Source organism: Bubalus bubalis, chromosome 3 (assembly GCF_019923935.1).
Source record: "Bubalus bubalis isolate 160015118507 breed Murrah chromosome 3, NDDB_SH_1, whole genome shotgun sequence".
NCBI classification, from domain to species: domain Eukaryota; kingdom Metazoa; phylum Chordata; class Mammalia; order Artiodactyla; family Bovidae; genus Bubalus; species Bubalus bubalis.
In genome coordinates, this window is record NC_059159.1 from 41,088,160 (window position 1) to 41,103,027 (window position 14,868).

Consider the following 14,868-nt stretch of genomic DNA (forward strand, 5'->3'; position numbering starts at 1 on the left):
ACGGCCTCCTCAGCCCTCAAAGCTAAACTTCCTATTTCAGATTCCTTCTCCTTCGGCCCATGAATTAAAGCCCCCATGAGAGACATTCTGATCTCTGTAAAAACCTTAACCATGGCCTGGAGAATACTATAATTTCATCAAGACAATATTCTCTAGCCAAATAACCCCGCACTCATGCATTTCCTTTTTACGCTCTCTGCCAACAGGGAGGAGGGCAGGGTGGGAAGACATGGCAAGGTCTTACCCTCTGGGTCATCGCGGATCACCAGCAGCCCGTTCCTGCACACGACCTTCCCGGAAGTGGCGTCTAAGAATATGAGCGATGGAATGTTGGAAATTCGGTATTTGTTCCAAAGTTTAAGCTGTGAGAAGAAAAGTAAAAGAAGGTGGTTAAATCCAAGATGGCAGAGTTCTTTGGAGCCTCCTGAAGTAGGCTGGAAAACACGAAGGTACAGATAAATGAATTACTGACTAAGAGCAGGACTGGCTGGGCAAAAGGGACAAGAGAAGCTACAATCCCACTTATCCCTGAGGTCTGAGACAATGGAGGGGACCCTGGGTCTGAGTCCCAAGCAGGCTCAAGTCACAGCAGACGCCAACAGAAGACCACACTTGTCCTGGTGGTCTCTTCACTCCTACCTCCCCGACAGGCACTGTCTCTAAGAAGCATAATGAAGATGGATCAGGCATTTTTCAAACACAATCAGATATCCACCAGGTGGTTGAGGCAGGAAGCAGGGCTTTTTATTGGTGACTCTCCATCCAATCAGCAGGCAGGTGCTGGGCTGTGTCCCCTTGGCCCCAAGGGAGAAGGGACAAGGGTATCCAACAGGTGACCAATACTGAAATCAGCCCCTCTCCCCACTTCACCAGGTCCCTGCACAGGGAATATCAGTAGTCGCTCTAAGCGTGTGCCACTCGGCCTGCGAACACCAGGGAAGCACAACCCTCAGCCAGCCCCAACCCTCAGTTCCCTGTGCCACTCAAAGCAACCCCTGGTCCTTGGCAGGTTCCTGCGGTCAGCTGTGCCAACTGTCAGAGGGCCAAGGTCGAAGAGGACTGAGGCAAAGAAAGCATAAAGGCGACAGCCCAGGGCTCGCAGCCCAGTGAGTGTTGGCTCTTTGGTGAGCTCCCAGACGTCTGGGTGGACGCCGCTCAGGTGAGCCGCCGGGTACTCTGGAACTGAACTGCTAAGTCCAGAAATGACATAACGAAATGAAACATCAAACTAACAGAGCAGCTCCAGAGAAGAAAGAAACAAGGGTTAGGCTGCAGGATGGCCCGCTGGCGAGTCACCTGCAAGCCTCCCTTCTGGGGATCTGGGGCCCAGACAGGAGGGCTGGCTGTGTGAGGGCTGGCTGTGTGGGCACTGGCAGAACAGGGTGTGGAGGTGTCCAGGGAAACGGGCATCAGCCACGCACAGCAGACGGAAAGGCGTGTGTGGCTGTGATCATTGTTTTCAACTCAGTCCCAAGCAGCCAGGGAGTCAGGCAGGGTATCTATCAGACAAGAAATGGGAGGCTTCCCCTTCCTATGGAGACCCGGGTCTTGGCAGGAAGTGTTGTGGGACCCCACCTTTAACTGGGTGGGCCCCCATTAAGGCTGTATGTTTTTCCCAGCCCCACATTTCCGATGGGCACCCCAAACCAGCCAGGATTTCCGATCAAGAGTGACTCTGCGCACACAATTTTCGTGACTGATTTTGCACCGTTCCTGAGAATCCTGATATAGGATTCAGATGAAACATTCTGAGAGGTTCAACAACAAAACAAGACCATCCTACTGCTGGAATCAGGTTTATAAGTTTGCTCGTACCAGGATCCAGCCAGGTTAATAAAAAAAAAAGAGAGAGCGAGGAAAGGGGTGGGGATTAAAATTATCAGATTTTTCTGATTTAAAAAGGAATTATTGGGAGAGAAAAGTAACTATGCAAAAAAATGGAAAACACAGCCACAAAAATTGAGATAAAAATCACCCATGACTCATCATTTATGAAAACGTAGACGATTTTATATTTCCACCAATGGTAAATCAGAGCACCCATTTCCTGGTACCCTCACCAACTGTTATCACTACCATTGGTTTTTTTCAATTGGATAGGAAAAAAAAATGATGCCTCATTTTTTTGCTCATCTTTATTCTACTTACTGATGTTTAGGAGATATACCTATATCTCACAGTTATAAATACACTGCTTTTCCCTACATATTTTTTTTACAAGAGAGCTGAAATTCATTCAACAGATATTATCTGAGCACCTACTATGTGCCAGCCCTGGTCTAAGCACAAGGGATACAAGAAAGAACAGAGCAGGGGCATTTCCCTGGCTTGTGCTCCAGCAGTCAGTCTAGTGGTTGAGAATCCACCTTGCAATGCAGGGGACACAAGTTCAATCCCCTGGTCCAGGAAAGTAAAATCTCACATGCCACAGGGCAACTAAGTCTGCACGTTACAACTAGAGACCCCACATGTTGCAACGAAGATCCTGTGTGCTGCAACTAAGACCCAATGCAGCTACAACATAATATGAATATATATATATTATATGAATATGTATTTTACATATATATATATATATATATATATGAAAATAATTTCAAGCACTTATAGTAATAAAAGGAAGCCAGGGCAGGGTAAGAGCAAAGGTACGCTGGCTGGAGCAGCACACGTTTTAGTGAGTGCTCTGGAAGGAATCTTTGAAGAACTGGCATTTGAGCACAGACCTCAGTAATAGCATGAAAAAGTCATGTGCAAATGGGGGAAGGCTGAATAGGGAAGGCAAGAGTGGATGCAGCCAGACAGTCAGGGGCCGCAGTGAGGCCAGAAGGGCACTCACAGACTGGATGTTTCAGGCCCTGTAGACTGGTAAAAATAACGGAATTTTATTCTAAGCATACAGTCAGCTCTCCATATCTACAGGTTCCATATATGCAGATTCAACCAAGTATAGATCAAAAATGTTCAGAAAAAAAAAATTAAGTTCCAAAAATCAAAGCTTGAATTTGCCAAGCACAGGCAACTGTTTATATAGTCTTACATCATATGTATAACTATGTGTGTTATATGTACACTGTATTAGGAATTATAAGCAATCTAGAGATGATATAAAGTATACCTGAGGATGTGCGTAGGTTATATGCAAATACCATGCTATTTTGTATAAGAGACTGGAGCAGCCATGGATTTTAGTATCTGTGAGGATCCTGGAACCAATCCAGGATACTCAGGGCCAATGTAACAGGAAGCTGCTGAGGGTTAAGGCGAGTGGTGCAGCCTGGTTTATCTTCTAAAAGGTCACTGTGGCTGCTGTGAACAGACAGACATCAGGGGAAGACCAATTGGGGAGACCACTGCCAAGGGCCCAGGCAGGAGTGGAGAGCACTGCCAAGGGCCCAGGCAGGAGTGGAGAGCAGCGACAAGGGCCTGGGCTGCAGCAGCACAGAAGGTGGGGACATGGCTGTGGATTTTGAAGACAGTCAATAGGGCAGGTTGACAAATGGGTGTAAGGAAGGCGTGAGGGAAAGAAAAATGTCAAGGGGGCACTGTACTGTGGCTTGGAGGCTTGAGCAAAAATGTGCCAAGGAGTTCCACTAACCATGATGAGGGACAGTGGCAGAGCAAGAAGTCTGAGAGGGGAAAAATCAAGATAGAACAGTCATTTGAGGTGTCTATTAGACATGCAAGTGGAGATTTCAAGTAGGCACCTGGTTTATAAATGCAGAGTAGGGACTTCCCTGGTGGTACAGTAGTTAGGAACCCACCTTGCAATACAAGGAACACGGGTTTGATCCTTTGTCAGGGAACTAAGATCCCACATGCCGCAGGGCAACCACACAATGCAACTACAGAGCCCCCACTCTGGAGCCCGTGTGCCACAACTAGAGAGTCCATGCGACACAACAAGAGATCCCACGTGACGCAACGAAGATGCTGCGTGCCCCAACTAAGACCTGACACAGGCAAACAAATAAATAAGAAAAGTTACTGTTTAAAAATAAAGAAATAAAAAGAAATCCAGACTAGGGGATGGAGGGTATGAGATACAAATCAGGGATCCTCGGTGCCTAGATGCTGTTAGGGGCCATGGGCCCCGGGTGAGGTCATTCCAAGGAGAAGGCATGGCATTGGAGGAAAAGGGACCCTTAGGGGACAGCCAGGGACACCCATGGCAGGCTGAGGAGTGATGAGAGACATAGGAAAAAAAGGAGACTCTGGTGTCCCAATAGGCAGGCGTGGAAAGTGTTTAAGAGAGGAGAGTGTAGGTCACTGGGTCAAATGCTGCTCAGATGTTGAGTAGGATGAGAATAGAGGACTGACCTGTGGTCACACATGATCTTTGGGGTTGGGGGGAGGGTAGTCAGTGCAGGGGTGAAGCTGACAGACACACTGGAATGAAAAGGGACAGCACCTCTATCCAACACACACGCCTACAGCGGGCCTGGGACCCAGACCAGCCCGAGTACTCCTGCCGACATGTGAAACATCCAGAGGAGAACAACAGAAAGAAGAGAGGTTATACAAAGAGGAGAAAATGGCAGATAAGGGGCTGAGGTAGTGACTACAGGCAATTCTCTTTAAGAGTTTTGCTGTAAAGGGAGAAAAGAAATGGGACGGTAGCTAGAAAAACACCTGATGAGGTCAAAGGGAGGGTATTTTAAAGATGGGAGGTACAGTAATATCAGGCTTCCCCGATGACTCAGCAGTAAAGAATCTGTCTGCAATTCAAGAGCTGCAGGAGACGTGGGTTTGATCCCTGAGTTGGGAAGATCCCCTGGAGGAGGAAACGGCAACCCACTCCAGTATTCTTGCCTGGAAAAAGTCCCATGGGCAGAGGAGCCTGGCAGGCTACAGTCCATGGGTTCACAAAGAGTCGGACACAACTGAACGACTAAGCACAAGTTACTGTCATATCATATTTGCTCGGGACGATCTGTCTCAGGTTGTAGTCTCCTGGTTACTCTGCTCTGAAACTGTGCAGGAGGCACAGGAATGATCATTCCAACCATGTTCATTTTGATACCTGAATCAGAAAGAGAACCTTGTGTTAGAAAAGTCCCACAGGCCCACTTTGATGATTCTTTTATGCCAACTGGAAATGCGCTAAAGAAATGATCACCAAGATTCATCTCTGTGCCTTTTCAAGTGTGGGTGACATCTCAAGTCCACTCAAGGTTTCCAAAAAGCCCTCTTAAGACTCTGGTTTCATAACCATTTTGGGGTCACAATCACTTTTGATGATAAAAGCTACATACAGATCCTTTCCCCAGAGGAAAATACCCATATATGAAAAAGTCTGTAATTTCATAGAGTTTGTGAATTTCTTGAAGCCTGTGATTGAACCTGTCTGATTCCAAGAGCTCTATGGGCTCCAGAAAAAGATCACCTTCTTTTAACAGTTCACTTTAGTACATGGCGTAACCTTGATTCAACTGGGAGAACTATGATACTGCTCCATCTTTACTCTTGTTGTGAAAATTTCCCCTAATGAGAATCAGCATTTGCCTAAACTCTAAGATGATGAAATGGTGAAAGGCGGGACGTTAAAACCACACTTATGCGGCTGCCATCTTCCCCAACTCATTCAGAGCCGAGTACCATCGGTGGTCTCTGATTCATCCCTTTGCCTTCAGGATGGTAAAGAGAAGAACCACCTGGGACAGAATGCTAATGTCACTCTTTTTTAAGGATCCCCAAGAAATGAGTTCAAAGTCCTCCTTGGTATGATGTTAGAGCATTTAAACACAGTCAGGAGCATAAGTGCTTCTACATTATCTCAAAGTTCTTGGGAGGAAAAAAACAGTGGTGGAGTAAGTCAACAGGCTTCGGAGGGGCTGGGTTTCCATCCTGCCCGGACGCCTCAACAGATGTCAGTAGGTGACACAGTAGCACACCTTGGGCAGGTCACACCTGCTGGCCGAGCACGGTCATACACACCCCAGAGGATGAATACCGAACTTAAACGAGGTAACGAGTGTGGAGACGCTCTGAAAACTAAAGCGTTACACACATGGGGCACATCATTAATATCTGAATCAAATCTATGCTTATTTCCCCCTTGTCTTGTCAGCATCCTTTTCAAAAAACATTTTTCTGTCAACTCTATTTTAAAGTTAAATCAATCAACCATAGGGTAGGCTGCTCCTCAGAAAGCGGGGATTTCCTTCTGTAGCCAGTGGTCTTTTTGCCATAAGCACCTTCTACAAACACACACATATTTGGGGGCCAGTTTTATGTGGTCTGATGTCTTCGCCCCTCCCCTTTTTCTTTCGTCCACCTCCCATTTTGGATTTCCAGATTTTAAGGGGCATCTGGATATTTATTTTTTAAGCGGACGCTCTGGATTTTGCTTTTCTCTCTTAAGAGAACTCTGACCCCGCGTCTGATTCTGCTTGAAAGTGCGAAATACCATACAGTCTGCTACCAAGGAGCGTAGGAGGGAGACAAGCTGAGTCAGGAGGTTCCCGTCCCAACGCCTGGACCAGGGAGGTGGACTGAGGGCAAGAACTCCTTCCAGGTGATCTGGGCAGAAAAGACGAAGAGCTACTGAACAGGCTCACTGGAAGGGCCACAGTGACCGGCACCGCTGCAGGTAGGAGAGACCCCGTGACTCTTCCATCCAAAGCTCTCTCTCTCCAGTGACTGTCCTGGCACAATGTCCATCCAGAGTTCATTTCCATGCCACATTCCACCTCCTCTCATAGCTACCCAGAGGCCAGGCAACCGAGAGAATGGGTTCCCAGCAAATGCCCAGAGCCTAGAATCCAGAAGCACAGATGAAACAGACAAAAAGAAACAGGAGACAAGATTAGCTCGACTTGGCCAAAAGCAAAAAAAGGATGACAAACCAGGCTATCGGGTTACTTAACAGTTCCCATTCCTCAGCCTAGCGGCTGGTTCTGGTTAGCAATCCAGGGCTGTGGTTGGAACTATCGTCCCAGGAATGTTGTCCAGAAACGCTGTTACAGTGACCCACGAAACTACGAAGCAAAAATCAAAAGGGATGGGATTGGGAACTGGTAAACTGTAAAAATGCAGACTCTGAAGCCGAGCTGATCAGAAACCCTGGTGGGATTAGTCAGCACCCGCGCTTGCCACAGGGAAATGCCACCCGGCCATTTCTGAGAAGCCCCAGCTCCTGAGGGTGACGTGGAATCCGCCTCTCATTCGGAGGCTTGGGTCTTGCACTTGACTGGGGGTCTAAGTTTTTATTTCTCAACAGCTGCTGCGAAACTGTGGGATCAAGCCAAAGCTAACACAGATGGAGGATTCATCAGCCGGCCCCTTGGCAAGGTCAGCCGGAACCTTCTCAGGCAGACCTCACCCCAGCCCTTCCACCGAAGGCTGGCCACAGTCAACGCCATCCTCTTTGTAAGCAGTCTGTGAAAACAGAGCCTCAAAAGTGTCCCACCCCTTCTCACCAAACACGACCACAGCCCATTATACACGCACAGTCAGAGGAAACCCCCCCACCCCAGGCCCTACTGCCCAGTGTCAAGATGGCGTGGACACTGGAGGCTGCTCAGCACAGGCTCGGGAGCCCAGGTCCAACTCTGCTCCTGCCACTTGCAAAATGGAGATGACAGCACCTACATTTCACGGGCTGTTGTGAAGAGTAGATGTATAAAGTGTTTAGAATAGGGCCAGGGACTTCCCTGGTGGTCCAGTGGCTAAGACTCCACGCTTCCATGCCAAGGGGCACAGGTTTGATCCCTGGTAGGGGAACTAAGATCCTGCATGCCACATGGCAGGGCCAAGACAAAAAGGAATAGGGCACATGACCCAGATTAGGTACTATGTAAGCGTTAGCTTCTATTGTTGCTGTTGTTATTGTTATTCCAGGGCCATTCTAAATGCTCTACTAGGACCCTGTCCTCATATTCCCGGAGTTAAGACCAAGCCTTGCTTCTGAGGCAGGAGTCCCAGTGTGTGATTTGGCCTAAGATTGCAGTTCCCCAGCCTGGTACAGCAGCTGGCCAAGTACAGTGCTTGGCACATGTTACCTGGTTCAGTAAATGATGGTGAGCAAATGGAGAAATGATTGAATGGAAGGAAGAAAGGGAGAGAGGAAACACTGTGGACAGGCCAACCAGACTGGACGCCCAGCGACAGTCAAGTTGAGCCATTTAAAGGGCTTCTTCCTTGTGCTTTTGGGAGACTTGGAGAGGCGTTCCTTATTCTCTTTAAACTGCAGAACACATCACTCAAAGCCAGTGTGGTGGAATTTAGAGCTCGTCTCCCTTTATCTAACAGTGACTCTGATTCCCTCCCTTCTCCAGCTCTCCTCTGCCTGGAGCCAACACAGAGAAAGGACTGGTGAGATCAAGGAAGAGGGGCGGGTGGGCTGGGCTGGGCTGATTGGAACCTGCACCAGGTTATTGAGAAATCAAAGCCCTCCCAGTGGACATATCTCTGAAACTAGATTAACAATCAATTTCCCCTTCACTACAGCTGCGTTCAGAAGGAGGACCTGTGCCCTAAGGGTCATAGAGCAAGAGGTTTACAAAATAACACGTCCACACTGCTTCGCGCAAAGCGCCAGGTGTGAAGTATACTGCACACCGTCCTTCTGGGTCTGTCTCTGCTACTCCAGGCTGCAGTGAAAGAAAAAGACTAGATGTAGAAGAACTGGGTAGAAGAGATGTTAGAAATCTACTCTTCGTTTCCCCAGATCTCAGAATGGTAAGTTTTCCAGCTGATTTACAGCTGACCTAGGTGGGCTGTCCAATCCACCAGACACTCATCAGGTGTGAATAATATTCAACACTAATCAAAGTGCTGTGGGGGACACGAAGCGGGTGAGATACCAGGCCCGCCTTTAGGAACATTACTGTTTAGAAGTAGAAAATGGTAAAAACGGTCAACGTCAAAGCTATTTTACAACTACTTCTGTACAGGCATTAACACACAGCAACTGCCAGGAGAAGTGAGCAAAAGGGGCCAGAAGGAAGCCTGGCTCCATCCTAGTTTAGGGAACGTGCCAGGAATGGCTCTGTGTGTTCAATCAAACACGCTTAACTGTTTCAAACATCCTCCATGAAACCACTGTGATTCCAAGTAGGGGCAGCCCCACGAACCAACAGCTCTGGGCTGAGTTTGGTCCCTGTGGGTCACTCAAATCTTTTTTCAGTACTTCTGTCTATCAGAGCACAGTATGGTGTAGGTAAAATGGTTAAGAACATAGTTATGGAGCCAGAATGCTTGGGTACAAATCCCAACTCTGCTGCATGCCTGCTGGGTGACCTGGGACAAATTTCTTCACCTCTCTGAGCTTCTAATTCTTGAGTCAAGTGAGGATAAAAATAACCTGCTCCATATTGCTGTTGTTAGAATGAATTAATGATTAATACACATATAAGACTTAGAACACTGCCTGATATACAGTGAGTGTTCAATAAATGTCATAAATGATGATGAGGTCTAAAGAGGACACTGCCATTTCTCCTTGACACCAAGTGGGAAAATGTGCTGACCCCACTAACTCCATGTAGCACCCACATCAGCTATCGTTTCTCATTCTGGCAGAGGAGGGATGGGAGAAATAACTTCTTACGCCTTGTGCCATTTTGGGACGCCCGCAGACAGAGGACCCAGGCCAGGAGACAGCCCTGTAGGGCTGTCTTCATTGTTTAGTTGTTAACTTGTGTCTGACTCTTTTGCAACCCCATGGACTGTAGTCCGCCAGGTTCCTCTGTCCATGGGATTTCCCAGGCAAGGATACTGGAGTGGGTTGTCATTTCCTTCTCCAGAAGACCTTCCCGAACCAGGGATGGAACTCGCATCTCCTGCATTGGGCAGGTGGATTCTTTACCACCGCACCACCTGGGAAGCCCGCCCTACAGAGTAAGTGCTGCCTACTCCCAGCCTGGTGCTGTGGGAACATGTTAAATTCGTAACAGCCTCACTTTGCTGCGCAAGATACTCTTTTTACAACAGAAATCACACTGCTGCTAGTATGAGGTGACGGATCTGATATGCTACTTCTTCCTTTTATCTCTTTATCTAAGAAATGTCTATCCTCGTCAGCAGCCAGCCATCCACCACACACGCCTCATGGGGTGACAGCAAGCTCTGCTTCCTTTTAACTTGTCAAAGACCTGCCGGTCCCCAGGATGCGGGGTGCACACTGTGCTTCTTTTAGGGCCGACACAGAACCACCCCTGCCCCTTCATCCTTCCTCCAGGCTGACCTCTGGGTTCCAGGGCCCCCCGATCCTCACTGCATCAGCACAGGAGGGAAACACATGTAGCGGCTGGGCGCACAGGCTCCGCAGGCAGGTGGCCTGGGTCTGAATGCTGGCTCTGCCGCTTGGGCAAACTACACAGCCTCTCGAGCCTCGCTCTCTTCAATGGCAAAATGGCGTTGTCGTTCCTACTTCCTTGAGTTACCGTGAGGATAAGTAACACACATGACGTGCTTAGAACCATCCCTGGATACAGTAAACACTCAGATGAGAACGCTGCTAACGTGTGTCCTTCCAGATTCTACTGGTATGGAATTTGATGAAATCTTTCTGACCAAAGTCCATTTACAGCAACAAGCCCTGCACATAATCAAACTCCAAGAGCACTTAATAAGCAGCATTCCCCTACTATACATAAAATGGATAACTAACAAGGACCTACTATATAGCTCAGAGAACTATATTCAATATTTTGTAACAGCCTATAAGGGAAAAGAATATGAAAAAAGAATATTTATATCTATCTATAACTGAATCACTTTACTGTACAGCTGAAACACAACTATATTTTTTAAAATTCCTTAAAAAAAAAGGAAAAGCAGTGTTTGACAGTAACAATCAGGACACCACAGGGCCACCAGACCCGCCAGGGATGGGGCCCAGAATAATCCACACAAATAAATACAGAATGGTTTATAAGAGACCTCCTGACAGAAGGTAAGCAGATGGACTCTGAGGAAGGAGGTGGGGCAGAGGAGGCTCTGCTTCTCCGGCAGTGGCTCTGGGAGGGGCTAAATCTCCCCTTCTTCAAGTAAACACAGACACTTTCCAGACCAGCATCCAGCCTGTGGATCCTTCTTTCTCCTAACTGGAGAGTGGCAGAACAACTAAGAAACGCCCACTAAGTCTAACCATGACTACCCAGGACAAAAGGGGCTGATGGTGGCCACGCTAGTGGGCATGAGAGGATAAGACATTTAATGGGGACTTCCCTGGCAGTCCAGTGGTTAGAACTCCACAATTTCACTGGGGAGGGGGGAGGGGTTGGGTTCAATCCCTGGTAGGGAATTTGTATACCACAGGCCTGTGTGGTGTGGCCAAAAAAAAAAATAATAATAAAAAAGAAAGAAGATAAACATTTTAAAAAGTGGTATTTCACATGACTTGGAGGCCTGGGGCCTGGCTGCCAGCTCCAGCAGTGGGCTGCAGCTTTGTGACTCTGGTGAGGAAGCCACAGTGGGTGGTCATGAAAGAGGTTGCGTCCTGTCTACAACTAGCAGTTAAGAAGCGCTCTAAGACACAGTGGCCAGGGCCTCCATCTCCTTTCCTCCTGGGAGTCACTCACCAGACAAGTCTGCGACTAAATCTCCTTTCAGAAAACTGCACCTTTGGACTGGCTTCAATCACCCCCACCACCAACAACAAATGAACGGGATAAGCAATGATTACAGGGACTTCCCTGGTGGTCCAATGGTTAAGACTGTGCTTCCAAAGCTGGGGGCTGGAGGTGGGGGTAGGAGGGGAGGTGGTGGAGGGTTAGACCCCTGGTCAAGGAACTAAGGTCCTTCATCTACGAGGTACAGCCAAAACATTAAAAAAAAATTTTTTTTTAATTTTTTAAAAAAGGTAAAAGCTGGGAAAAATGATGCCCACAAATATAAAGACAGAAGATGTACATGTTTTCTTCTTACTCTTTCAAAAGCGCTGAACTGCAATATATTTCCTGATCCCTCTCACTCACCTTGGGCTTGGAGAGTCCTGGTCCCCGAACACTTGGAACCTGGTTCCACTTGCAATACCAATTAAAGAGGTTCATTGACTCTGCCACACAACTTCCTGCTCTAATGACTCAACAGGCCAGGAGATGAGCAGTTGCTGGGAGCACAAAGGGACATATGGCTGCCAAGTTCTTTCTGGCCGACACCACAGATGAAGAGGCTGCTCCGCTTCCCCGTGCTGCAGTTTCACAAGCTGACGGAGGGATTTCCTCAAGCCCCATCTGGTATGAAAGCCTCTACTGGGCCGGAGTGGTTTGGAACAGCAAGGGGGTGGCTAAGAATGACAGATGCTGGCAAGGAAGCAGAAATAAAGACGGGGGCCCGGGAGTTTTCAGAGGAAAGAGGATGAGGAGCCAGAACTGGTTTGCAATGGAAGAGACCATGTCCTGAGGCCATCGCTTCTGCGGGGGGACAGGGTTCTTGTGGTTTGTATCATGGTGGAGCCCCCCTCTGTTGACATTCTTAGGAAAGTCTGCCCACATTCGCCCTGAGCAGTGTGTTTTTGCTGGAACGCTGGGCTCTTGGGGTCTGCCACCTCCTTTGAGAAATGTGTCGCCTCATAGGTTCAACCCAGAATGTTTAAGTTCATACCAAAGAGAAATAAATTCTGGGAGGAAAAAAAAAAAGGTTAAAAACAAAACAAAAAGGAAAGAGAGGAACCCTAGGAATAAGGACTTTGGGGAAGGAGAAGGGCTGTTCCTTGTGGGTTGGGGATTCTGTTGGCAGAAGCTGCACATCAAAGCAGCGGTATCTCCCGCTCTGCCCACTCCTTAGCCCAAAGCGGTAGACGCCATCGATTCATCCCCCCACAACCAGTCACCCTCATGATTCAACACAAAACGTAAGGACATCAAGTTTAGGAACTGGCTATGGCTGATAAAAGGATTCTTGCCCAAAACAAACAAAACCACCAGCAAGGTTTTAATTTAAAAATTTTTAAAATAAAAACACAGGCAATTCCCCGGAGGCCCAATGGTTACAACTCCGCTCTTCCATTGCAGGAGGCACGGGTTTGATCCCTGGTCGGGGAACGAAGATTCCGAAAGCCACACATGTGGGCTGGTCAAATAAACAAACAAACAAACAAAATTAAAATCCATACTAGCAAACTGTCTTCATCTAAAATAGGTCTTCCCTCAGGAGACCGTGTTAGTGTAGGTTCTCGCAGGAGCACAACAGAACTCCCCTCGCCTACTTAGTTCTGGGTTGGCTGGCAAGCCATGACCTTTGAGATCCAGGTTCTGATTCTCTACTGACTCTCAAACGCAGCACTTGCATGACATATCCATTACAGATCTACCGTCCACAAGTGAACCCCTAGGGCCAGGTACCAGTGAAAAGATCCAATGAGAGAGAGAGAGGGACATGTCACAAATTATGGGAACAAGAGAACTTGAAAGATGTGAGGTGATCCAGCAAGTCAACAGCAAAAGAGATCCCCACCCTTCTAGAATCCTACTGCGTTCATTCTTTCAGGGCTCAAAACCAAAGACCATACTGTAGCTCTTTCATCTGACGACTCCCTCCAGGGCACAAACCTTACACTGCTTTTGCGTGTCAGACGTGCCTGACACCTGGCAGGTACTCAGTACATCCTGATGACCATGACGATGATGATGATGACAACGAAAATGATGGTGATGTTCAGGCCAAGGAAGTACATTTACTAGCTTCTCACCTTTGACTCTATAGATGCAGCATGAAAAATAAGCAAGCTGGTATTTTGTTCTCACGTATTCATCGTGGTTTCTAAACTTAAGTTGCTCAGTCGCGTCTGACTCTTTGTGACCCCGTGGACTGTAGCCCACCAGGCCCCTCCGTCCATGGGATTCTCCAGGCAAGAATACTGGAGTGGGTTGCCATTTCCTTCTCCAGGGGATCGTCCCGACCCAGGGATCGAACCTAGGTCTCCCGCATTGCAGGCAGAAGCTTTAACCTCTGAGCCACCAGGGAACAGCTACTAAATAAGTTACTATCCAAAAAAGAAATCAGGCAGATAGGCTCAGAACTTTCCTCAGCTTCCAGGAGATCAGGAATGCGATTGTGTAACACCTATGAACCTGAGTGCTGTAAATTACAAGTCAGAGGGGTGAGCAGGGTTTCCTTGTCCTCTCTCCCAATGAAATAGGGGCCGGAAGTATGGTTTGTGAGAATTTCAGAGATGTTTATCATTTCAGCACCATCCGTACCTGCTCCACCGTGGAGCTATTAACACTCAGCACATTACTCCTTTCAATTTCCTATTTGATTGTTATTTCATCAGGGTTTTTTGTTTGGTGTTCTTTGGTGTTTTTCTGTTTTTGCCCTGGCTGCACAGAGAGCTCTGTTTCTTGGCAGAACTTTCTGAGTGCCCAGTTAAACCCCTTGTTACCACTTTCCTGCTTCAGGAAGTCCCCACGGAGCCAAATGACAAGGGGAGGAAAAGAAACATTTACAGTGATGTGAGAAATTCCCAGGCAGGAAAAAAGAGATCAAAGACGATAGGCATAAGGGCCCATTCTGCCCGGAGTCAGGCACGTGAAGGCCCGCCATCAACTGGGCTGGAGTGGTCCATGATGGGAGCAACATTACCTCACCAGGAACCCGGTGAGCCAGGTTGCCATGTGCTCCGGACCAGCTGTGTCCTGAGCAGAAAGACTCGCACCCGACACAGAGCTGTGCTCAGCATGCTGCAAGATGCCTTTATATAGAAATGGAGTGTGTGGCCTGCATTGTTCCCCTCCGTCAGCTCTTGAAATGAAAGGGTTCCACAGCACAATGAAATAAATAACAGCAGGGAGAGAGAAGGAGGGAGGTAAATTGTTTGGAAAGTAGAAGACAGGGTGGAAAAGATGAAATTCAAGACAGATGTGTGAGAGCTGCAAACATATGTCCTTGAATTTATGCATCCAAGTGATTCATGTAGAATAA

General features: G+C 47.8%; 1 protein-coding gene across 2 annotated transcripts in view; it reads right to left on the reverse strand.

Moving 5' to 3' along the window:
- NXN (nucleoredoxin) overlaps positions 1–14,868 on the reverse strand; it is a 161,036-nt gene that overhangs the window by 25,336 nt on the left and 120,832 nt on the right. The window contains exons 1-2 of one of the 2 annotated variants that reach the window (XM_044940603.1): positions 11,922–12,067; positions 245–362 (exon numbers count right to left, since the gene is read on the reverse strand). In XM_044940603.1, the coding sequence (XP_044796538.1) occupies positions 245–362; positions 11,922–11,996 (193 nt within the window). In that variant the 5' untranslated portion in view covers positions 11,997–12,067. Of the gene's footprint in view, positions 1–244; positions 363–11,921; positions 12,068–14,868 lie in introns of those variants that run through there. The other variant, XM_025280927.2, reaches the window with a different exon arrangement.